Raw genomic sequence first — 26,137 nt, forward strand, 5'->3', positions numbered from 1 at the left:
CACTGAAGTTAGGCCCACCCAGTGGCCTGGAAGTGTTCAGAGGGCCTCTTAGTCCAATCTGGCTGTACGGTGCACTATCCTGGAAGCTGTTCTTGCCTCTGACAGGTTACAGATCATAAGTTAAGGATGAAAGAACCTGGGTATCAGGCTTTCCATCTCCATCCTAGGGGCAGGTGACATGTCTGTCTTTTACGAAGACCTCAGCAAATTTAACAGCCTCAGTCTCAAGTGTATGGAAATGCAATTATGAAACAAGTGTACAGAATGTAGCCCCAAAAAATCCCATTTTCTTTTACATCATGCAACATAAAGGCAGGGCACTTAAGAGCAGTCATTGTCAGTGTAACATTTGAAGTGGAAGTGGCCGATAAAATTGATGTCATGGTATAAAATGTGCAAAGATGTGGAAAGTGAAGAGAGCCTTGCTGTCTTGGGAGCCAAACTGCTCCAGCGGAGTGCACAGACTGGGCTCAGAGGGCCGGGCAGTGACAGGGTGTCCTCTGGCAGGACCTATGCCCTCCAGGGGACTGGCTTGTGCCCCTAAGGGAAGCTGTGCTGTCCCCCACGATCCTGATGGCTGTGCCTTTCCTTCACAGTGTGCTTCCTGACCCGCCTGCAGGGCCACCGCCATGTCGAGCCGCGGTGGGAAGAAGAAGTCCACTAAGACCTCCCGGTCTGCCAAGGCAGGGGTCATCTTCCCCGTGGGGCGGATGCTCCGGTACATCAAGAAAGGCCACCCCAAGTACAGGATCGGAGTGGGGGCGCCCGTGTACATGGCTGCTGTCCTGGAATACCTGACAGGTGAGTGGGACAGACTCAACTACAGACACCACTGGGTCCGATCAACAGTCTGATAGCTCTTCAGGGACTGGCAGGAGTTTTTGTGTGTTTCTTTTATTGTGAAATATTTCAACCCTACAGAAAAGGTATAAAAATAGCACATCGAAGATTCACCAGTTATTAACCATATCCTCCCTCACCTAGTGTGTGTGCACGCACCTACACATGGATGTTTCCAGTTATTTCTGGCCATTACATGCTACATACTCCATGGGGAAATTTCCTGATTATTGTCCCAATAATGTTCTTTATCATTTTGTTTGGTTTTCTTTTTCACCCCGAGTTGCATTTCCATATCATGCATTGCTTTTGGTGGTCCTGTTTTGTTAGTCTTTTTAACTCTCGAATAATTCTCTAGTTTGTTTGTTTGTTTGTTTGTTTAATCTTTCATGACATTGACATTTCTGAAGCATCTGGGCCAATTGCTTTGCAGACTGCCCTTCAGCCTGGGTTGGTCTATGATTAGATTCAGGTTAAACATTCTGGCAGGACTGCGTCAGTGACGGCGAGCCCTCTGCATGGCAGCTGGAGGCTCTGACGTGGGTCTGTCCTGTCCGTGGTGATGCAGTCTGCACCGTCAGCGAAGGTGGTCTCTGCTGGATTTCTGCACATCCTGTATCACGGTCGTTCACCAGAAGCTCTTGCATCCTTGAGGACCTAATCTGTTGTTACTTTGGTGGTTACAAAATAGTGATTGTTTTTTCCATTTTTCATGTCTACATTTCTTGGTTGGTATTCTTCTGCAAAGAAGAGTTTCTCTCTGCCTTTCCTTTTAAAAACTTTTAAAAAATACTGTCAATGCTGCCTCATAGATTTTTTTTTAACTGGGTTATGGGCTATTTATGGCATTACTCATTTTTTTAAAAACTTTACCAAAGAGTGTGTACATTTGCCAGAGAGAGAGAGAGAGGAGAAAGCACCCGCCCGATGGTCGTGGTCATGCCACGAGCCCTTCTCCTCCATGTCTCCACCCTGTTGGGATTTGGGCCGTTTACGCACACATGCGTGGTGTGTTTCTCAAGCCTCCAGGGCCAAGGCTGAGAACGCATGGTCGGCCATGGGGAAATATGGCTTCCTTAACAAGCAGGTCACGGGGCCGGCCCTTGTTCACTCTGATGCTCAGGTTATCTCACGTTGACCTTCAGTCAGGTTCTCATGACCTTTCGCAATGTCTCCGTTAGTCTCTGCATTTTCTTGCTTCCCAACTAAAGATGCTCCAGTCTCATCTGGACTTTCCTTGTCCCAGGCTCAGAGTCAGTCCTCTGCCTGAGGGTCCTTGATCTGTTTCACTGATGTCATTTTTATCTGTGGCTCCATAGCAATTGGGAGAGCCAGCTGGGCAGGGATGGGTCCTTGTTTCACCGAAGACATTTTCTCACACATTCCACCCACTTACGTAGTGCCTGCCGCCTGCCAGGCACCATGCTAGTCTGTCAGATCAGGCAGACGTGGTCTCCACGCCACGGAGCTCACAGTCTAGAGTGGAGAGAGACAACCCACCGAGCCAGGTGGTTGTGGACTGACGAGGGCCACAGAAGGCATCAGCCGGCCAAAGGAGGGCCTGACAGGGCCCTGGAGATGAGCTGGCCAGGTGAGGCTTCTCTGAGGAGGAGACCTAGCTGAGACCTGGGAGGAGATGGTGCCAGCCAGTCCTGTGAGCGCTGGGCCAGGGGCCCTGCCATCCACTCACATGTGCTTGTTGTACCTCTGGGTGCCCGCTGTTTAGAGCAGGGGGGATATGGAAAGAGGGAGAAGCTGGAGGACCAGCCCTCCAGTAACTTAGGGCCCAGACATCTCGTGCAAACACCAGGCACATATCAAGGGACATTCCACTCATTCAGCAGACCCCTTCGAGGGCTCTAATGGGCCTGGCACTGAGACCTACATCGGCTACATGCTAGACCTGCCCGCCACCCCTCAACACACCCTTCCAGAGCCTCCTGCCCACAGACACATCCAGGCAAGAAAAAGGCTGCAATGCTGCAGGACCCTCTGTGCTATGCGGGCAAACACTTCTTCTTGGAGGGTGCTTCTTAACCAGTAACCGGGGTGCCATGCCTATCTGGTTGTTACCTGAATGCCCTATGAAGGGCTGTATTATTCTCTGTGTGGCCCACACTCTTGCAGGTGGCATAAACAGTAGAAGGCACAGTACCGTGGGTGGGCTGCATGGATGCCCACTGGAAGTGGCTGAGCCTGGCTCCTGCCTAAGGCCCTCGTAGGAGTTGGGGAGGGATCTGGATGCTCAGGGCTTGCTCCCAGGACTGCCGAGCTGCGGGGCCCACCAGGGCGAGGTGCTTCAGAAGGGGAGAGCTAACACCTCCTTGGTGACCAGCTCTAGGGACGTCTTGGGGTTCCACGGTGTTCTAGAGCTGGCAGTTAAGAGGGTGCCTTTGGGCCAGGGGTGTAAGCCCTGGCCTTAGGCAAGTCATCACACATCTCTGAGCTGCAGTTTTCTCATCGGTTGAGTGAGGATCACAGGTTAATGATGAAGGTAAGCGAGGGTGTACATGTGATGTACTTATTCCATGGCGTGCATTGTAAGTGCCCAGTGGCTAACGTCCACATTAAGGTTATGGTGCCGGAGAGGAAGGGAGTGCCCAGAATTCCGTTCTGGCTGCTGCAGCAACTGGCTGCCTGCTCCTCTTAGGATGGTGATGAAAGGTGTCCCTGCTCACTCACACATGTTGTCCTTTCAGCTGGTCCAAATCCACTCAGCCTCCCCAGGCACCTGCAAAACATCTTGGCAGCTTCAGGCCTCCTCCCCATGGGTTGTTTCAAGTGCACTTGACCCTCTTTATAAAGCTTGCATCACCCCCCGCCTCAGGTTGCCCGTGGCCACCCACTTCTATCTGGTATTGAAGGCCCCTTGTGTCCTGAGTTCCTGGCATGGTTGTGGAGAATGTGAAGGATTTTCCAGGTTGGCTAAGAGCTGAGTGTGCCCCCTCCTGGGCTTGTGTTAGACCAGAGCTGGGACCAAAATGACCCACAGGGGTATAGACTGGTGGCAGCCCTGCAGGCCAGTGGCCCTGGTGCCAGTACACAGTCCCCTGTGAAGAGCATGTCCTCAGGGGCCAGAGACTATACAAGTGCTCCTCTTAGGGTCTGCTAGAGGATAGGGGTGTGGCCTTGCTGCTTGCTCTGCAGCTGGAAGCTGGCATCTTTTTCTCCTCTTGGGAGCAGAGTACAATCATCTGCTGAACTGAAAAGGAAAAGGTAGCATCTGGAACACACTTGAGTGTGGTGAGCAGACAGCGCCCTCTCCAAATCTCTGTGTGTCCCATTCTGGATCCTGCTGGACTCTTCACAGAGCTCTTTTTGAGGTGTGCGGTACCCCAGGGCTGTCTGGGCCTGACCTTGTTCTCCTGTCCACTGGCCCTTGCTTTCTAGCCTAGGGGATTATAGGAGGCCCGCCTTTTGAGGTTGCTGCGAGGTTCGATAATGCATCCAAAGCATTTGGTCTCATTCATAGTAAACAATAAGTATTAGATAAAATAAAGGTTGTCATGGGAAAGCTGAGACAGTCAGGAGCAACCTCTGCCCAGCCATCGTCTTTGCCCCCAAAGAGCTGGAGGCCTTTTTCTTTAATGATAATTTAAGGGCCTCTCCTCTGAGCCTCGTACAGTACTTGCGTGTACGAGGTGTGACGTAGAAACGTGTGCCATGGCTTGTGCCCCACTGCAGTTTCTATAGATGTGGGGGACATGAGCCCACAGATCAGGAAGGAAGCAAGATGAGTTAGGAGTAGGTGAGGCCCACAGTGTGGGAGTGAACAAGGGGCGTGTAGAGGAGTGAAAAGCAAACGTACCAGCAACTTGAGCTTACGTTGTGGATCCAAGCACTCTCAGCATGGCTCAAAATCCATCATCAGAACTTAAGTAGCACTTCACCAAGAACCAGGGTTCTGCAGCTGAAATAGGGGCGGCTAGACTCATAGTCCCTCTTGAGATGGAGATCTGCGTAACATCGAGGAGCTCCTCCGTAAATGAACTCGTTTCAGTTGGGGAACTCCCAAGGGAAGCAGCGTTCTTTGCTGTAGGACCTACCAGCACCGTTACCGTACGGGAGAAACCGCGAATCCTCGAGGGAAGGGAACATGGTCTCTAATGATTCCCAAGTTTTCTTCCCCAAACCTTTTAAGGCTGATACACGTTGCAGATACAGTCCAGGGGACCCTGGGGTAAGCTTATGAGATGTGGCACTGTGAGGAAGGCTAGGTGAAGAAAGAATAGAGTCACCTTGAAGAAAGAGCTGAGGTCTGGCGTATCACGACATTGCAGTGCAGAGCCTCACTGACGGATAAGAGGATGCCGATCTTCTCCCTCTATCCAGGGCCAAGGAAATGGAGTGCTTTACTATTTCAATGAGGCAATCACCCTGGGAAGCTCTCCTTCATTCTAAGTTGATCACTAACTCGGGGAAGGCCCACCACACCCCAGGTCCTATGCTAGACACTGAGATACAAGACAGGCCTTGAAGGAATTTGTCCTGGAAGGAAGTGCCTTGGAGCATTTGACCCAGCCCCTGAGAGAACAGACCTGGTGCCGTCATGATGATGTCTTTGTTCTTTCTTTTCTTTTCTTTTCTTTTCTTTCCTTTCCTTTCCTTTCCTTTTCTTTTCTTTTCTTTTCTTTCTTTCTTTCTTTCTTTTTTTGTTCAGAAACCCTGTTACAGATTTTGATCACCGACCGTATTCTATCTACTTATCTCCTAGTGAATTAAGTCTGTTTACAAAAACCAAATCTACTCAACAGAGCGTTTCTTGACATTAAGGAGTATGGAAAGTGCTTGGCTTCCAGTTCTCAAGGTTGATGTTGTCACCCTTGTAATAAGCACAGACTTGATTTGGATAGCTAAGCTCTGGTTCATTTATAAACCTACAGACACAGTATCCTACCTCCTGTAGGAGAAGACTGTGGCTGGCACACACACACACACATTTTTTTCTCTTGCTTGGTTCCAATCTACAAAATGATGAAGACATAAGGGTTTGCGTTTTCCTATCTCCCCAGTCCTCCTCCATTTTCCACACGGCTGACTCCTCCCACATTTCAGGCCTTGGTTCTGTCTCCTGTCTCTTGTCAATGACCGGAATCCACACTCCTCTAACAGGAACTCGGCCTCCACTGAGAGCGGATGCTTGAATGTGAAGCTGCCTGCGGGTATATGGCTCACGGCTGTGGCGTTTACAGGGCCAGCTCCTGACCTGGGGAGAAGCAGTGGCCCCCTGACTGATCTTAGGACCACTTTATGCACTGGCTGAGGCCCAGCCCGGGTGCCTGTCTGCATTCTGCAATAAAACGCCAAGGAAAAGGAATGGTTGTTAGAAATACACCTTGCATCTGGTTTGGCTAACACAGTGATTGTCTACATCCTAAGTTTCAGCTCCTTTGACTTCTGATCTCTAACTTGGGTCAGATGTTGTAGATCCCCTTGGCATTAGCCATTGGGCTGCAATCCAGCCCCACCCCCAGCTTCTGGAAGTGAGGCAGAGAAGGCCCTCTCCTGTCAGCGGCTCCTCCAGCTACACTGATACTCATGTCAGCCAGCATCCATCACATTTGGCATTTCTGATGTGAAAAGACAGAACCCTGCAAGCTTGGAAGCTTAGGGTAGGCAGGGCCTGCAGTTGGCTCCGTCACTTACCTTGAAAGTAAGTCCCAAGCCTCTTTACCGCTTTCCTAACCGAGACACTTCCTTTCCTTTCCTTTCCTTTTCTTTTCTTTTCTTTTCTTTCTTTCTTTCTTTCTTTTTTTGTTCAGAAACCCTGTTACAGATTTTGATCACCGACCGTATTCTATCTACTTATCTCCTAGTGAATTAAGTCTGTTTACAAAAACCAAATCTACTCAACAGAGCGTTTCTTGACATTAAGGAGTATGGAAAGTGCTTGGCTTCCAGTTCTCAAGGTTGATGTTGTCACCCTTGTAATAAGCACAGACTTGATTTGGATAGCTAAGCTCTGGTTCATTTATAAACCTACAGACACAGTATCCTACCTCCTGTAGGAGAAGACTGTGGCTGGCACACACACACACACATTTTTTTCTCTTGCTTGGTTCCAATCTACAAAATGATGAAGACATAAGGGTTTGCGTTTTCCTATCTCCCCAGTCCTCCTCCATTTTCCACACGGCTGACTCCTCCCACATTTCAGGCCTTGGTTCTGTCTCCTGTCTCTTGTCAATGACCGGAATCCACACTCCTCTAACAGGAACTCGGCCTCCACTGAGAGCGGATGCTTGAATGTGAAGCTGCCTGCGGGTATATGGCTCACGGCTGTGGCGTTTACAGGGCCAGCTCCTGACCTGGGGAGAAGCAGTGGCCCCCTGACTGATCTTAGGACCACTTTATGCACTGGCTGAGGCCCAGCCCGGGTGCCTGTCTGCATTCTGCAATAAAACGCCAAGGAAAAGGAATGGTTGTTAGAAATACACCTTGCATCTGGTTTGGCTAACACAGTGATTGTCTACATCCTAAGTTTCAGCTCCTTTGACTTCTGATCTCTAACTTGGGTCAGATGTTGTAGATCCCCTTGGCATTAGCCATTGGGCTGCAATCCAGCCCCACCCCCAGCTTCTGGAAGTGAGGCAGAGAAGGCCCTCTCCTGTCAGCGGCTCCTCCAGCTACACTGATACTCATGTCAGCCAGCATCCATCACATTTGGCATTTCTGATGTGAAAAGACAGAACCCTGCAAGCTTGGAAGCTTAGGGTAGGCAGGGCCTGCAGTTGGCTCCGTCACTTACCTTGAAAGTAAGTCCCAAGCCTCTTTACCGCTTTCCTAACCGAGACACCCATGTGTCCTGGACTCACACAACTAAAAATAGAGCAGGAAGAAGACAGCCAGGCTCAGCTCTTTGGTGCTTGAAGGCCTATAAATTCCTACATTGCTTCTTTGTTAGCATGGCTGTCTCTCTGTCAGACTACCTGAATGCTAGCATCTTCTTGGGCATTCTTGCTGCCCTGGGTCTCATGCCCTAGTACTTAGTGTATTTGAAAGCCTGTCACCAGCCTTATGTATTTTTTTAATTTTTCTTTTTTATTTAGTTTTTTTGCCATAGGGCATGTGTGTTCTCCAGAGAGAGAGAGAGAGATTCAGAGAGAGGGAAAGTGAGAAATCACCACGTAGGAGGGATCGCCATACCACAATACCTTCTCCTTCATTCTCCTCTGGGATTTTGGACACACACGCACATGTGCCTGGCATGAATTTTAAGCCATTGGGTCCAAGGTGCACCCGAGGTCCAAGGTTCAAACCGTGATTGGCCATGTGGGAGTCCAGCTGTCTTAACCACCACACCACCTGCTAGCTCCAGCCAGCCTCTTTTAAAAAAAAAAAAATTAAACAAACAAACAAACAAACATGGGAAGGGCCAGACAGTGACACAGTGGTAAAATGCTATGCTCTGTAAGGTAATCCCTGAATATCTTCATGATCTGGGGTGGACCGAAATCTGGGGGTGGGTCATAGTGTCAGACTCTGTTAGATATGCTGTCTCTCTCTGTCTTCCTCTGTCTCTCTTGCTCAAGGAGGAAATAAATAAATAAAAACAAAAGCAAAACCAAAACACACACACATGGGAGAGGAGAAACAAAGAAGCCAAGGTGTCACAACTAGAAAAAAGCTGGAAACACTGAAATTTCCATTAAAACTCTCGTGTGCGAACTGATTGACCAGGTGCTTAACGCTCTCTTTGCAGGTTATGAAAATAATTTGTGCTCAAAAATTTGCAAAGCTAGGGGCCAGCAAGTGACATAGAGGTTAAGGTGCTGGATCCCACATGGCCAGCTTCATGGTTCGTGTCCTGGACCCAATGGCTTGAGAATCACACCATATGTGTGTGTGCGTATGTGTGTGCGTGTGTGTGTGTGTGTGTGTGTGTGTGTGTGTGTGTACTCAAAATCCCAAGAGGAAACTGGAGAAGAAGGGATTATGGCATGGCCATGCCCCTGGGGGGCAACTTCTCACCCCTCCCCACTCTCTCTCTCTCTGGTGACTACATGTACTCTATAGCAAAAGCCAAAGAAAAAATTACGAAGCTAATGTCATTCGAGATCCCACTACCCAGAGAGAGCAGCTGCCACTGAATCAACTCGTGTGCACACACATGTCTCTATGAGAGAGAGATTTTAATTACTTTTTTTTTATCATTATTAACACATACTCATGATGATCTTCATTGGTAGCTTGTCCCAGAAATTCACTACTGTACTCCCTATACAAGGCAGCTCGCGAGCTAATTAAGGAGGTGCTCCTGTGTAGTTCACTGTGCATCCTCCTCCATTCTCCCAGGAATAAATTATTCCAGGCAGATAACTTTCTTTTTTAGTTTATTTTATTTATTATTATCATAATCTTTTTTATATTACATTGAATCACATATATATTTACAGTGTATTACATTTCTTTTTCCAGCATGATTACCATGTAGACCAGTCAAGACAAAGACGTTACTATCCACACCATCGCTATCAAACAGCTTTTCCTCATTTTTTTCAGATTATTATTATTATTATTTATTCTCACTACTTTTTTAAACAATCACTGTATATCATTTGACTTGAATAAAGAAATTACCCAACATAAAATATAGAGAAAGGTAGCAAGAGAACAAATAGATAGGCATGACATTAGTGGGACACAGAAATGGTCTGTTACCTATTGATGATAACATGGGTAGTATTCTCAACTGGACTGGTCTGAGAAGTATTACATATGGATAAACTTTCTAAGAGTACCTGACAGAGAATCAGTTCAGCACTAAGTGCCTCCAATATCTCCCCAATGATGCTGTCACATGACCCACAAGCTAACAGATCCCAGTGCTCAGGACTAGAGCCTAGAAGCCACCAAGGGCTGGACTTCCCCAGTACTTCACCAGCTACTCGAGATGCGGAGGCACAGTCTACCTGAAGGACATGCTTCTTCTCAGGCACATAAATCTGCTATAAGGCTCAGAAACTGCATTTTTATCAAATCCATTTATTTTTGGTAAGATTTTGTTATAGGGCAAATGTGCTTGCCAGAGAGACAAAGACAGAGACAGAGAGAAAGTGAGAAATATACCACCAGGGGAGATGGCCACACCACAATCCCTTCTCCTCCATCCTCCTCTTGGGATTCTGGGCATGCACGCACATGTGCCCAGCCTGAGTTTCAAGCTGCTAGCTCCTGGACTCGAACCACATCGGCCACATAGGAGTCCAGTACCCCACCCACCACACCACCTGCTGGCTCCTTTGTCAAGTTCTTTATCAGGCCTTTCTCCAGTGCATGGTGTTGTCCCAGAGAGCGTAGGAATAACCTGGGCCCACTTCATAAAGCAATGGCCCTGTTTCCCCCTGCACTTGATCAAAGAGGTAGAGTCTTCGCTGTGTCTTTGCAAGTATTTTTTTCCCAATCTGTGGCTTGATTTTTCATTCTTTTAGCAGTATCATTTTCTTTTCTTTTCTTTCTTTTTTTCTTTTTTTGCTATAGGGCACGTGCACTTGCCAGACAGACAGAGAGAGGCATAGAGACAGAAAGGGAGAAATCACCCCCAGGGGGGATGGTAACGCCACAATCCCTTCTCCTCCATTCTCTTGGGATCTTGGGCATGCATGCACACGCGCCCAGCGTGAGTTTTAAGCCACCGGGTCCCGGACGTGAACCACAGTCGAGTACGTGGGAGTCCAGCGACATAGCCATTATGCTAACTGCTGGTCCCCAGCAGTATCATTTTCCGAGGAGAAGTTTTAAATTTTAATTAAATCCAACTTAGCATTGTTTCTTTCATGAATTATGCCTTCAGTGTTGTATCCAGAGAGTCATTGCCAAACCTGAGGTCATGCAGATTTTCTTCTCCATTAGCTTCTAGGAGTTTTATGGTCTCTGATCCGTTCTGAGTTAATTTTTGTGAAAAGTATAAGGTCTTCGTGTACCCATTTTTTTCTTTCCATGTGGATGTCCAGTTGTTCTAGCACTATTTGTTGAAAACCTCTCTGCTTTCTTGAAAGTAAACCATGTTGCTTAGAAATCCTCAATAGTTAAAGGAGTTTCACCTCTTTAATTTTTTTTTTGTTTGTTTTTGTTTTTTGTTTTTTTTCTGTAGTGCATGCGTGCTTGCTGGAGACATATAGAGAAAGGAAGTGAGAAATCACTCCCCAGTGGTGACAGACACACCACAATCCCTTCTCCTCCATTCTCCTCTCAGGATTTTGGGCACACACGCATGCATACCTGGTGTGTTTTTCAAGCCTTTGGGTCTGGAATCGAGCCCCTTCACCACCTTGAGATGATGAAACCAGCTAGCTCAGGAGTCATCTTTGACTATTGAGAATTTGCATAAGGAAGCAATGGGGCTTCTGCCCTCTCTGATTCTTCTGATATTCCATTGAAAGGCAATATGAAACTTATTTCTGCCACCAGACTCTGCAGGCAGGCAGACAAGTTCCATACTGAGGGTTCTGTTTTTACTTGGGCCAATGGATAAGCATACAACATCATAAAACCTATTTCTGGAATCAGACCAGGAGAAAGATGTGACCAAAAGTAAGTACGCTTCTTTCATCTAGGCACTGATCTTTCTGGAATCAATTTACTTCTGATTGATGTACATTCTTTTTTTTTTTTTTTTGGAGAGGTTTTTGCTACAGGGCGCGTGCGATTGCCAGGCATACAGAGAGAGACAGAAAGCGAGAAATCACCCCCCGGGGGGATGGCCACACCACAATCCCTTCTCCTCCTTCTCTTCTCAGGATCTTGGGCATGCACGCACACACGCCTGGTGTGAGTTTTAAGCCACCAGGTCCAGGATGCGAACCGTAGTCAACTATGTTGGAGTCCAGCGACATAGCCATTGCACTAACTGCTGGTCCCTTCTTGATGTACATTCTTTAGAAATTTATTTAGTGAGAGTCTTTTGGTGACAAGTATTTTTTTTTTTTTTTTGCTATAGGGTGCATGCGCTTGCCAGAAAGACACAGAGACAGAAAGCGAGAAATCACCCCCCAGGGTGATAGCCTCACCTCAGTCCCTTCTTCTCCATTCTCCTCTCGGAATCATTTTTATTTTTCTTTTTTTGGAGAGGTTTTTGCTATAGGGCACATGCACTCGCCAGACAGACAGAGAGAGACAGAGGGACAGAAAGCGAGAAATCACCCCCCCAGGGGGGATGGCCACACTGCAAACCTTTCTCCTCCATTCTCCTCTTGGGATCTTGGGCACGCACACAAACATGCCCGGCGTGAGTTTTAAGCCACTGGGTCCAGGACTCGAACCACGGTCGACTACGTGGGAGTCCAGCGACAAAGCCATTACGCTAACTGCTGGTCCCTCCTCTCAGAATCTTGGGCATGCACACTCACACATGAGTTTAAGCCACCGGGTCCAGGACTCAAATTGCGATTGAGTACATGGGAGTCCAGCAGCATAGCCATTATGCCATCTACTACTCCCAGGTTTTGTTTTTTAACATGACCTTTTTTTCCCCTTTCTCTTGTGGAAGTTTCTTTAGATGCAGGTAAAGATTTAAGCCATCATTTCTTCAGTGTCTCTATTCTAGTCTATCCTTATAGAATAGAAACTAAACATATTTTAGTGTTTCATTGGATCTCCCATAGCTGCTAATTTCATTTGTGTCTTTCTAAACTACTTTCCGGATAATTATTTTTGTTCTGTCTTCTAGAACTATCTTTGTATATCTATAGTATACTAATTTTTCTGCTGTGTCTTATCTGCTGTTTAATTCAGTCACTGAATTTTTAATTTCAGTTATGCTATTTTAGTTTCTAGTTCTTTTTTGAATCTCTGTGGTCATTCTTTATAATCTCTTGTTTTCTTTTCATTTTTAGATTTCTTTTTCTTTAAATGTATTTTATACAGTTATTTTATATTCTTTTTCTGAATAATCCTACTACATGATGTCTTTATGAGTCTATTTCTGTTGGGTTTTGAGTCATTTTTTTTCTTTGCTTGTCTATGCTGACTTGTTCTAGCACCATTTAGGAAGCCTGTCTTTCTCCAAAGTTATAAACAAATTCCTTCATGCTTTCGTCTAGTAGTTTTATGTATTCATTTTTTATATTTTTGCTTTTTTGTTGTTGTTATAGGGTGTATACACTTGCCAGAGAGAGGCAGAGAGAGGGAAAGTGAGAAATCATACCCCGAAGAGATGGCAATGCTGCAGTCCCTTCTCCTCTTGGGGTTTTGGGTAGCATGCACATTTGCCCAATGTATTTTTCAGGCCTACAGGTCCAGGACTCAAAACCAAGGAATCAGCCATGCAGGATCCAGTGCCTTAACCACCATGCCACCTGTTGGCCTTATTTTTGTTTTTTAAAAATGTCCTTATTTATTAATTAATTGTACAGGGTGAAAGAGGCAAAGAGAAGAAGGGAAGAACAGAGTGGGGGGATAGATTGATTTTTGACAGGTCCCACCTCTTCTGGACCCTCCTGTCCCAGTCTTCCGGCTAGCTAGGACTGTGGGCAGATGCCACTGTGCCCTGCCTGGTTTCCATTGAGGTGGGAACTAAATTCAGGCCTCCTGTGTGGCCTTAGCCCCTGAGCAGCAGCATCTTAGTGGCATGCACCACCATGGCCAAGCCCACATTTTTACTTTGATACATTTGGGATTTATCCTGATATATGGTATAAGATAAGGATCAACTTAATTTTGTTCCATATGATTATCCAGTTATCCTAACATAATTAATTGAATATTCCATCTTTTTCTGGGTGATCTGAGGTGCTGCCTTTATCATACATGATTTTTTAGATATAATTAGGGCTATTTCTAGACTTTTCTGTTCCATTGGTCTGTCTTGTTATATCATGTCTGGTTGCTCTTCATTGTCTTTTTTGTTTTGTTTTGTTTTTACTTTTGTGGAATTTAATTGTTTTCTTTATTAAGTGATGCATACGGTAAACTTCACACGATACAGAAGCTATTCAATGAGACATAAAACTCCCTCCCAGTTCTTTTGGATATTCAGTTTTCATCTTAGGAGACAATCAACATTATTTATTATAAGTTCCTTCCATATATGTTATATATGGAGGGGTCTTCAAAAATTCATGGAAAATACACAGTATGAAAAAATATGTGGATTTCAAAATTTTTGCAATAAAATAAATAAATTTATACTTTAACTTTATTTTTTCCATGACCTTTTTGAAATTCTCTCATACCTTTCTAAAGATATTCTACTTTTCCTTTTTTTTTTTTTTTTGTTTGTTTTTGAGAGATTTTTGCTATGGGGCACATGAGCTCACTGGAGAGACGGAAACAGAAAACGAAAAATCATCCCCCGCGGGGACAGCCATGCCACAACCTCTTCTCCACTCTCCTCTTGGAATTCTGGGCATGTACACGCATGTGCCTGGCATGAGTTTCAAGCCACCAGGTCCAGGACTTGCAATCAGCCATGTAGGAGCCCAGAGACCCAACCAGTACACCACCTGCTGGCCCCTTTCCCCTTTTTAATTTCAAAATAAATCTAGAAAACGAAATGCTAAGAATGGCGACTGAGGAGAATAATGGGTGCATGGAATATGCAGAGGCTGACTTAGTGAGGCAAGACCTTGGGTGAAAGAATGTGAGGATGTTGGATCTGCTCCTAGTCTTCCCTCCATACCTCCGGTCACTTGAGTCTCGACTGTGACTGTGACTTGAGGCCTGCCTGCATCCTGGGCCCATGCTGGGGCTGCCTTCCTCTGGGATGAAAGCATTAAAGTTCACACCACCTGCGTGGCTCCTGTGCGTTTGTCTTAATGTGTGAAACCAGGCCAGGGCTTGAGAGAACATCCCTGCACTTCCATTCTCAATCCCCACCACCCACTGCAATGCCTGGTTCCCCTGGTTAGTGACATGTCCGAGGCTGCACGAGGGAGTGTGGGGCTGGACCCTGTCTTCCCCCACCTCCCTCACAGCATGAGGCCCTACGGTCCACAGCTACACCATAGATTGTTTTGTTAGTGAAGGGTAAGACCAGTTAGTGTAGATGGTTTTGTTTGTAAAGGGTAAGACCAGTTAGAAGATGATGAGTTTCAGAAGGAGGTGTTGGTACTGTCAGATGTTGCTGGAAAATCAGTGAGGCTGAGAGCCGAACTGGAGCCCTGGATTTCTAAGTGAAGCACAATTAGAATTAACCCCAGGGCACAGTGGGCTGCCCCTGTCTGAAGAGGGCCATGGCAGGGCAGCCGGTGCTGGCTAACAGGAGGCGTTGCGAGTGTTTCTAGGGCTCTTCTCTCGCTCTGCCATAAAATCTACTGAGGATGTCTCCACTATACATTGAAAAGCAGGGAAACTAGTAGCTGCCCAGCCGATGAAAATAGCTGTGTCCCAGGGCCTGGGGGTCCTACAGGTACCCGGGGCTCCTTCTGTGATAACCAGAATAGCTGCTGAAAGAACTCCTTGTGGGACCAGCAGATGGCGTAATGGTTACATCGCTGGACTCCAACTTAGTACCCTGCAGTCCAAGGCCTGCACTCAGGCCAGGCACACCTGTGTGTGTGCCCAAAAATCTCAAGAAGAGAATGAAGGACAAGAGAATCTGGTATGGTCATCCTCCCTGGGGGGATGATTTCTTGCTTTCTCTCTCTTTGTATCTCCAGCAAGCATATGTACCCTATAGCAAAAATCTTTCTAAAAAATAAAACAGAGCTCCTTATTACTGAATGGAGAAGTGGGCAGGAACTCTGCAAGTATCGTCTCTCTCCGTTTCTTCCTTATTAAAATATCAGCAACCAATACATGTTTATAGTCCTTTAGCTTCTTTCCCCTGCCTCAGGGCTTCTGTGTCTGGTCAGCTCAGAGTAAAATATCATGAAAGCTGGAGCCACTCCTCAAAGCTATAAATAAGTTCTAGCAAGAAGACAAGCCCAGAGGGTATTAATCACAGTCAGCCCCCCTCTGTCCACCTCTTCCCACTGCCCCTTCCAGTTCTGTTTGCCAAGATGACCTCAGCCCTCCTTGGGTCTGCCAGGCAGCTCAGCTTGGCTTACCCCATACGAGGGGAGGCCTCCCATCTCCCCTTTCTCTTTCTTCCTTCTCTTCCCTCTCCACCTCCTTTCTTTTTAAGCAATGTCTCTTCTATTTAGTAGCATGGGCTCCCTGGCCCTGGAGCTGGCACCTGGGGGCCTGTAGTGGCTCCTGATGCTGAGGTCCTCATGTCCTCATGGAGTTGCTGTCACCCCCATCTGGCTGTAGGGGAACTCCATGGATCTTCAGAAGGCTGGTTCCTCACAGAGCTCACGTTTCTTGCCTGCACAGCAGTGAGAGCCATGTGCAAGCCCGGGGCTTCTGGAAACAGCTAATCTATGGATTTCCTTGCCATCGATACCCTGATTGATGCTCCTGTGGTGACTAGTGGCTGCATAGTCTTTGGTTAACATTTGTGTGCCTCTGTAAATATGGCTATTGACTGCAGACGTCAATACTGCTGCTCATTCAGAAAATGACGGCACTTCGCTGGACAGCACTGTTTCCCGCCCTTGCCCACCTAGCCGCCCCAGGCCCTGGCAGTCTCTATTTCAGATCCGGATTGTAGGCTGTTGTGACAGTAGTTGGGTGGGAGTTCTGGGCAAAGGTGGAGTGTTTCCAGTGCTAACGCATCTGCCGTACACCCAGCACTTCAGTGTGCCAGGCGCTGTCTGAGTGCTTCGCATTTGCTTATTCACCGAGTCCTTAAACTACCTGTGTCACTCAGGAGGGAACCGAGGCTCAGACTTCAAGTGACTTCTCCAAGGTCACTGCACAGTGAACTACTTCTAGAAGAGCATTTCCCACTAGCTCTCGAGTGAGGTAGAAACTTCAGTGCTTAAGGAGAGACCTGGGACGGAGGAGCACTTAGTCCACTTTGCATTTCCTTCATTTTGAAGCAGCAAAGGCCGCCTTGGGAAGACTGATGCTCAGTCCCCATGACTGGCTCCTGGCTCTGATGAAGCTGTGTCTGAGGGCACAGTCATCCAGGTAATCACAGGTGCTTGCTAAGGTATACGTGGTGTGGCCTTGCAGAGGCCAGAGACGTTCTTTTTTTTCGTTTTTTTTTTTTTTTTTGAGAGGTTTTTGCTATAGGGCGCGTGTGCTCGCCAGACAGACAGAGACATAGAGACAGAAAGCGAGAAATCACCCCCCAGGAGGGATGGTCACGCCACAATCCCTTCTCCATTCTCCTCTCGGGATCTTGGGCAAGTACACACACACGCCCGGCGTGAGTTCCAAGCCACCGGGTCCGGGACGCGAACCACGGTCGACTACGTGGGAATCCAGCGACATAGCCATTACGCTAACTGCTGGTTCCCGAGGCCAGAGACGTTCTTGTGGGCTGGCATGGGCAGGGAGGGCAGGGAGGGCAGGGGTCCTTGAGATGGGCCTCAAAGGACAGGTCGTCATGTACAGGGGTGAGAGCAGGCAGGCGGGAGATGGCTGTGAGCCCAGGTGGGTGATGGTCTTCGGAGTGGCGTGTACTGGGCTCTAGGGGAGAGATAGCTTGGTCCCTGTGGGAGGTCCTGGCCGTAGCTGCAGTAAGACCATTGAGGTGCTGAGGGAAAGCATTGACATGGTCAGAGGGGGCAGGGGGCTGTCATGAGGACCACAGCAGGCCTTGGAGAGGGGAGAGCAGTGCCCAGCCCCACATGGGGAGGCTGCATCACTTGATGGTGGACAGAAGCAACTGGAGGGCAAGCTCTTCAGTGTCCCTCAGTGAAGGGGAAGTGGGATCCTAGGTGACAGAGCTTAGGCAGACTGTTAGCGAAATGACCCTCACCGTCAGGAATCCAGATGGCAGACAGGACAGGGGCTGGGCTGGTATAGACCCCGGGGGCTATGGTCCCTCTTGGGGTCCTTCCCGTCTGACACTCACATTGCTCTAAAAACAATAGAGCCTGTGGCTGCTACACAGGGGCCAGAGTGGTGCCCAGCCCTTACTGGGACATCTTCATCAGATGGCCAAATGGGTGAACAAGGGAAGGTAAAAGCAGCCATGAAAAAGCACCTAGCAGGTTTCCATATGTGCAGAACCTTTTTGTGAGAAGCTGGGACAGGACATTGGAGGGCAGAGGGGCCTACGCCTTCTCGTTTCCTCTGCATTTCAGTCTTGCTCTCCATTTTGAAAAGAAAACATGCAGAAGATAAATTCGAATAGCACAAAGCAGTCGAGAGTGTCTCCGATGGAGTCCCCGCTTGTATGATAGAGGCCAAGGTGCTCCCCTCAGGGCGAGTGCTTGTGTGAGCCAATCACAGGCACTGCCCCCTCCCTGCGCGGTGGCAGCTCAGTGTTCTTGCCTTTCCCTTTCAAAGTCCATCTGGGAAGTGGTACCATGACAGGCTCTTTAAATGAGCTTCCTCTTCACATTATACTCTTCAAATCACTTCATGTCAGCAGACATCTCTGATTGTTCACCCCTTCTGAGATGCATTAAGAACAAATGGCTGTGGTTTTCCATATGCGAGCAACATATGTATTAACCATTTCCTTGTCAATTAATTTGGAGTCCTTGAAAGCCAGTGAAGGGTGGGGCAGTGGGCCCTGCCCAGCTGCCAGCCAGCCCTTGGGCTAGAACAGGTTTCTCTGGGCCTTCTCCGCACCCTCTTCTCGCTCCCTGCCCACAGATTCAGCCTTGACTTCTGCTGCCTCAGCAGCTGGCTCTGGTCCTGCCCCTACCATGGCACACCCTGCTGGGGTCAGACAAAAGTCCCAAACCCCATCCCAAGGCAGAGACTGCCTGTGGGGCCACCCTGGGTGCTGTGTTCCATCAAGCAGGTCTGGCAGCACTGAGGTTAATCGAGTTCAAGTGCATTTTTCAAACATATGTAAACGGTTAAGTGTAACAGTGAAGGGGAAACCGTTGGAGAGGAGACATCAGGGTTTCTGCTGCCTCTTCCTGTGGGCTCTCTTACACGTCTGTCCATAGCGTTGTAGAGGAAACTGAGGAGAAGAGGTGTTTTCTTAGCCTTCTGTACTTTTTAAATTTTTTTTTGATAATGGAATAGTTGTAGCCTCAGTAGTGATAGCTTTCATTTACCTAGCATACTAAGCGTTTTCTGGGTAACCCATTAACTCTCACAAGTCTGTTTGTTTGTTTAGAGTTATTTAATTTTATCATCATCATCATTATTATTTTAATTTGTTACAGGGCACATACACTCACCAGAGAGAGAGAGAAAGAAAGAAAGTGAGAAAGGAAGCATGTTAACCTCTATACCCTTTTTAATTTTTTTAATTGCTAGGGGGCACATGTACTCACCAGGGAGAAAGAGAGAGAGAGAGAGAAAGCACCCCCACAACTGGGCATGGTCATGCCACACTCCTCCTCCTTTCTCCATTTCTCCGTGCCCGGTGTGGTTTTCGAGCTGTCAGGGCCTGGATTTGAACCTCATGGGCCATGTGGGATCCTGTTCCCAATGCACGGCCCTCAGCCACTGCACTATAGGGATGCTCCATCATACCCCTCTTTTGTAGACTGGGAACTGAGGCTTAGATGCAGCTTGACCCCATCCCACAGTTCAGTGCGGGAGCTGGGCTCCACACCCAGGCTGTCTGAGGCAAACCTGAGCTCTAAGCACGGTGCCATCCATAGTTGCCACCCTCCATTGCAGACAGAGGACGTAGCGAGGGCAGAAGCACCAACGATCCGGGGAAGGTGGAGGAAGACTTTCCTGACAGGGTAGAGGTTTGGGCTCTGAGCCAGGTGGATGGGTTAGATTAGGTAATGTTTGCTAAGAATCATAAAAACTCCCTTTTGCTAATATACATATAATGTAAAATTGCCTTTTTTTTTTTTTTTAAAGAGAGGGTTTTTTGCTATAGGCTGTGTGCACTCACCAGAGAGACAGAGAGAAAGTGAGAAATCACACCACTACCCTCCCCCAGGGCAGATGGTCATGCCGTAGTCCCTTCTCCTCCATTCTTCTCTTAGGATTTTGGGCATGCATGCACATGAGCTCTGCGTGACTTTTTTTTTTTTTTTTTTAGAGGTTTTTGATACTGGGCACGTGCGCTCCCAGACAGACAGAGAGAGACAGAGAGATAGAAAGCAGGAAATCACCCCCCAGGGGGGATGGCCACGCCGCAATTCCTTCTCCTCCATTCTCCTCTCTGGATCTTGGGCACGCACGCACACGCGCCCGGCGTGAGTTTAAGCCACCGGGTCCGGGACTCGAACCGCTGTCGACTACGTGGGAGTCCAGCGACATAGCCATTACGCTAACTGCTGGTCCCAACTCTGCGTGACTTTTAAGCTCTCGGGTCCAGACTCCAAACGTGGTCAGCCATGTGGGGGTTCAGTCCCTGAACCACTACGCCACCTGCTGGCCCCTAAAATTGCTCATTTTTTACTTTGAAATATAAAAGGCAATGGAACTTTCTGGGGAGTCCCACATTAAGCTGTGTTTCGGTCTTATCCAGAAACTTGTGGGGAGGTGGGAGACTGGGTCGAATGCTGCCCTCTACAACCCCTGGGACCCCTGAAAAGTTGATGATGTGGGCCTTGACTACAACACTTGGGACTATCTAAGGAAAAGCAGCAGAGCGACTCATTCTTACAAAATGTCTTGTGTTGGGCACAAAAAATACCACCCTTGGTGACTGCTGTAGGTTTTATTTTCTCTGTGGAATCCCTGGTTCTTCTGAGGCCCCTGGGACAGGTGCACTGGGGAGCTCTGTGTGGCCCAGAGCACCAAGCTCAGGGCTCAGCAGGCTTCAGATCCTGCCTCTCGCCACTGAGAAGGTGGGATGCAGAGCAGGGATCCTGGGATGTGGCTGCAAATACTCAGGCCACTGAGGGACTCAGAGGAGGTTGTGGTGTGGTCAGGACACAGGAAGCTTTTAGCAATCACCCTCCAATTGGGGTTGATTGGGTTAAGGCCTTCCGGAATGGAATATAACAGTCCCGAACTCAAAGAACTGCTGATGGAAGGTTGATGAATCGAAATACAATAAACAGATTCCTTGTCATGTTGGCTTCATAGCAAATATCTGTTTTCTCCTTGGGATTACGTGAACATTTGCTTTTCTTTGATTGCTGGTTGTTATTTCCAATGTTTCTTTTGTTAGATGAGACGCTTCAAACAGCTCCGTAAAAGCCCCCGACTCTTTCCTATTGCAAGGTCTGTGTTTAGGGTTTGGCTCAGCCTCAACACCTCACCTGTTAGCTGTTAGGAGTCTAATTCTGCAAACCATGACTTCATCTCCCTAAAGGAAGATAGACAAAAAGCTTCGCTACAGCAGACACGGTTTAGTTCAAGACATTTGAGGGGAAGAAAAAGACCATAAGCCTTTGGTCTCAGGGTGAATTTGGAAAGTAGACCTGTCAAAGGTATTCACGTCCAGAAAGCTGGTCTGTAGTCAGAAAGACTGCCAAAGCATGCCATTATCCAAGGCTGTGGGAATTTTGTCATGTGGACTTAAAATGATCATGTGCAATGAGAAAGGGGAACCTTTGGCCCAGGGGTGCCCCTGCAGCGCTCACTACTCTGAGGAGAGAGAATACGGTCACATTACTGATCCAGGCCATTACAAATGATGGGGCCGGCGACTCCCTGGTTGCCAGAGGCTGGTTTCAGCCCAGAGTGGGAACCAAAGATGCTTGAGTATTTTGTAAACTAGGTCTTAAGACAAACAAATAAACATCTTAAAACAAGAGACCAATGAATTGCTCATCATTCAATGTGTCCCCTTTGCAATGTTTATAGCTGGGGAGCCTTGCCACATTTACAGCCATCTACGGAGCTGACCCCAGTCCCTTGGGCTCCAAACCAGTCTAGTGTTGGTCGCTGGTAATAAAAATTAGCCTATCACTGGCCAAAAAGAGTTGGCTTCAAGAGGTGGAGAGCCTGGTAGGAGAGTCTGTTTCTTCTCCTGTAATTGCTCTTTTCCCAGTTTCCTCCTGTGGTTTCTTATGGATTCCATTTGTTTGGGTTACAGCCTCCAAGGCTGTGGCTCCTGAAAATTTCCCTTCAAGGGAGGATCCAAGGGTTGAGCTCTGGAAACTGGGAAAAAAAGCATTTGTATCTGACAACCTGGTGTTTTCCTTGTTCTCTTTCTCAGAATCCCTTTTCTCTTAGACCAGCCAGAGGCAAAAATTGAGAGATGCACAAAATCTGAAACAAATTGAGTGCAGGAAACCCTTCCTCACAGGAAGGCTGGAGCTCCATTTGGACTGAGGCAGAGACTGAAGCTGGTTCTGGTCTGGCTTAGGGGCAGCCTTCCTTGCCATGGGGAGTGGGGCTGGCCCATGTGCATGGGGTGCAGTGGCAGGAATTCCCCTTCAGCTCTGAGCCTGAGGCCTCTGGACTGCCCTCCACATCACTTGCAAAGCAGAGGGTCCTTTAGCGGGAAGAAACTTTCAGGATGTCTCCTTTGGTGTGGACCCGGTCCCAATTCCTGAGCACTCACTCACCCTCTCCCCTCCTCCCCTGAACAGCACCTGCCCTGGAGAGCAGATGGGAACTGTTCCAGCTCTGGAGCTGCTGGCACTTCACACCTCTCCTCTCCACTTTCAGCAGGCGGCCTTCCCTTAGCCAGGAAAGGCCCCTTACCAGTGAAACTGAACGGAGGATGAAAGGGTGGGTAGGACTGATACTTGGCAAGGGACGAGTCCGTGCTCTGGGCTCTGCTTTTGTTAGCAGTCAGGGTGCGTCCTCCATTTTTCTTGGCTGTTGTAAGATGTCCCAGTCCTTTGCCTGCTGCAATGCAGGGGAGGGGCAGCATGGAACAGGCTTCTCATAAAAGGTGTGTCTCGAAGGTGCTCTGTCTTGTGTGTCCCTTGACGATGGGTTACTATGGTAACTATCCATCTGGAAAAATGCAAGAGTAAACAGAAGATAAAGCTCTTGCTAAACTGGCCGCAGCATGGCTCTGTGCCCCTCGTCCTCCCTGCCTGACGCAGCTCCCCTTTCCCTCTGCATCAGGCTGCAGGCCGCTCTTTGGCAGTAGAGGTATGAGGTTGGAGCAGTTTTCTTGCCTCCACAGATCAAAAATGAGCTGGAGTTTTACAAAAAGGAAGGAGTCCTGGATTGGCAGGCTCCTTGGTAAAGAAGGCAGAGTGACACCCCTGCCTAGCTCTCTCCAAGGGGCCCAGGTACTCCCATCCCTGCCCCTCTCCACTCACCCAGTTGCTCTGTCACTTTCAGGTGGACCTGGTTGGACACCCCTGGGTCCAGGCTATATTAGCAATACATGAGTGTAGTCTGGAAATTTCCCAAGTGGAGAAACAGACCATTGACCACTCAGTTTCAACGTGGGGACGCGATGTGGGAAGGAGAGCTCATGGACGGTGGGGAGAACCCCTTCCTCTCTGGTGCCTGAGGCTTAGATGTCTCAGTCCTGGCTGTGGGGCCCCTCCATTGCTTCCCTTCCTGTTTCACGCACTGCCTGCTCCCACCCAAGTCAGGGGCCCACACACGTCAGAGTTCTCTACCTGGTTCCCAACCAGTGTCTTATAATCTGTGGTCATTTCCTCTACATCAGAAATGTTAGGGCAGCTCTGCAGAAAGTAAAAAGACCACATCTCTGTCTGCCACCCTTCCACCAATGGCCAAAGCCTTCTCCTGGGGAGGACCTCCCACCGACAGATGGGCAGGAGGAAGGAGACCTGAGAGACCGGCTTCACTTCCCTGAGAAGCTGCTTTTGAGTGATTTTCTTGCCAAAGGCATGGGCTTAGGACTTAGCAAGACAGCAACACACTGTGGGTGTGTTCTTTGTGTGTATTAGTGAGGGAGGGATAAGTAAAGCATCCTTTTTTTAAAGTTTTTCTATAGGGCACATGTGCTTGCCGGAGAGAAAAAGAGAGAGAGAAAGTGAGAAATCACAACCCCTCCCTCCTCCCCAGGGATTGTGGCCATGCTCCAATCCCTTCTCCTCCATTTACTTCTCAAGATTATGGGCATACACACACACACACACATGCTTGGTGTGTTTTTCAAGTTACTGGGCCCGAGACTCAAACCATATACTTGGCCATGTGGGATCCAATGCCTTAATCACCATGCCACTGGCTGGCCCAAGTAAAGCATTCTTAGCACATGATGGTCAAAAGATTGTCATCTTCCAGCCTATTATATATTCTGGCTCTGCAGCTATTGAAGGCCTGGGGCTTCCCTGTGGCTTCAGATGCGGGGAAGACTAGGATGGTGGAGGCCAGGAAGCCAGCAAAATGGGTCACAGTTCTGGTGCCGGAGGCCCTCTCAGGCCTTCCTGCCCTGTGGGTCCCGCCCAGGGACCTCTGTACTTGGCTCTCCTTCCCTCTTCTTACTCCCAAGGCCTTCATTCTCATTGGGCTCAGAACTCCTGCCTTGGCTTCCTCTCAGGCTGTGGCAGGCTGGAAGTGTTGCACAAAACAGGCTGATGAAGGCTAGACTGGGCCGGCCAGGCACGTATTTCTGCACCCCCAGCCCTGGGTCACTTGGCCACGATGGGTGCTGGGACACACTGCCATGATCAATTCTAGGAAGCCTTGGTGAAACGCTAGGTGGGCCTCCTCCCTCATGGTCAGCAGGACTGTCCTGAGGCTGTGAGCGAACAGCCACATTGACAGTGTTCACATTTTGCCACATTTGCTTGACCCTAGAGACTTCATTTCAGAATTGAGAATAAGTTGCAGAAGTCAAGACACTTCAACCTTTGTACTTCAACATAAGATCAAGGCTCTTCCCTCCCAGAATGGCAATACCATGACCACACTTAGGAAAATTAAGTCCTGGGACCAGAAGTTAGCATAATAGCTATGTTGCTGGACTCCCATACAGTTGACCGCGTTTCAAGTCCTGGACCCAGTGGCTTAAAAAACTCACACCAGGCGCATGTGCAAGCATGCCCAAGATCCCTAGAGGAGAATGGAGGAGAAGAGATTGCAGCATGGCCATCGCCCCTGGGGGGGTGATTTCTCGCTTTCTGTCTCTCTCTCTCTGTCTGTCTGGTGAGTGCACGCACCCTATGGCAAAAACCTCTCCAAAAAAAAAAAAAAAAAAAGGAAAATTAAGTCCCTTGTGTCGGATAGTCTGCATCATTATGAAACAACTAGGGACAGCTGCTTGGTGGATGAAGTTGGGCAATGCAAGCCCCTTCCCAGTTGTTGTTTTGAAGTAGTGGCTGCCTCACCATCCCCCTTCCTGGGCCTCACTCTCGTGACACTCATGTGTGCAAGGCCCAGGTACAGGATCCTGTAGAACTCTCTAGCACTGTCAGGGGCAGCCCTGTGTTCATCTCCCTGGCACCTGCAAACATCAAGAAGCAAAGACCTTATGGTGCTTCTCGGGCCCCTCCTGCCAAGCCCAGGGTGGTGATTATGGAGTAGATGAACTCCTGCCTTGGATCTAGGGAGAAACTTGCTATTTCAAGTGTGACTGTTTGTCCCCTGCCAAAATGAGAATGTCTATGGATATCCAAACACCTTTGGACTTGACACACTGTAACAGTGTTTTTTGTTATTGTTGCTTATTTCTTTTCTATAGGGCACATGTGCTTGCCGGAGAGAAAAAGAGAGAGAGAAAGTGAGAAATCACAACCCCTCCCTCCTCCCCAGGGATTGTGGCCATGCTCCAATCCCTTCTCCTCCATTTACTTCTCAAGATTATGGGCATACACACACACACACACATGCTTGGTGTGTTTTTCAAGTTACTGGGCCCGAGACTCAAACCATATACTTGGCCATGTGGGATCCAATGCCTTAATCACCATGCCACTGGCTGGCCCAAGTAAAGCATTCTTAGCACATGATGGTCAAAAGATTGTCATCTTCCAGCCTATTATATATTCTGGCTCTGCAGCTATTGAAGGCCTGGGGCTTCCCTGTGGCTTCAGATGCGGGGAAGACTAGGATGGTGGAGGCCAGGAAGCCAGCAAAATGGGTCACAGTTCTGGTGCCGGAGGCCCTCTCAGGCCTTCCTGCCCTGTGGGTCCCGCCCAGGGACCTCTGTACTTGGCTCTCCTTCCCTCTTCTTACTCCCAAGGCCTTCATTCTCATTGGGCTCAGAACTCCTGCCTTGGCTTCCTCTCAGGCTGTGGCAGGCTGGAAGTGTTGCACAAAACAGGCTGATGAAGGCTAGACTGGGCCGGCCAGGCACGTATTTCTGCACCCCCAGCCCTGGGTCACTTGGCCACGATGGGTGCTGGGACACACTGCCATGATCAATTCTAGGAAGCCTTGGTGAAACGCTAGGTGGGCCTCCTCCCTCATGGTCAGCAGGACTGTCCTGAGGCTGTGAGCGAACAGCCACATTGACAGTGTTCACATTTTGCCACATTTGCTTGACCCTAGAGACTTCATTTCAGAATTGAGAATAAGTTGCAGAAGTCAAGACACTTCAACC

At 48.4% G+C, this 26,137-nt stretch overlaps 1 protein-coding gene across 4 annotated transcripts in view; it reads left to right on the forward strand.

Annotated features, from left to right (window-relative positions):
* Positions 1-596: 596 nt before the first annotated feature.
* MACROH2A1 (macroH2A.1 histone) overlaps positions 597-26,137 on the forward strand; it is a 65,112-nt gene continuing 39,571 nt past the window's right edge. For all 4 annotated transcript variants that reach the window (XM_006166839.2, XM_006166841.2, XM_006166840.2 and 1 more), the window contains exon 1: positions 597-801. In XM_006166839.2, coding sequence (XP_006166901.1) covers positions 630-801 — 172 coding nt within the window. In that variant the 5' untranslated portion in view covers positions 597-629. The remainder of the gene's footprint in view (positions 802-26,137) is intronic.

Source organism: Tupaia chinensis, unplaced genomic scaffold, assembly GCF_000334495.1.
Source record: "Tupaia chinensis unplaced genomic scaffold, TupChi_1.0 Scaffold144346_1, whole genome shotgun sequence".
Classification (NCBI taxonomy): Eukaryota; Metazoa; Chordata; class Mammalia; order Scandentia; family Tupaiidae; genus Tupaia; species Tupaia belangeri.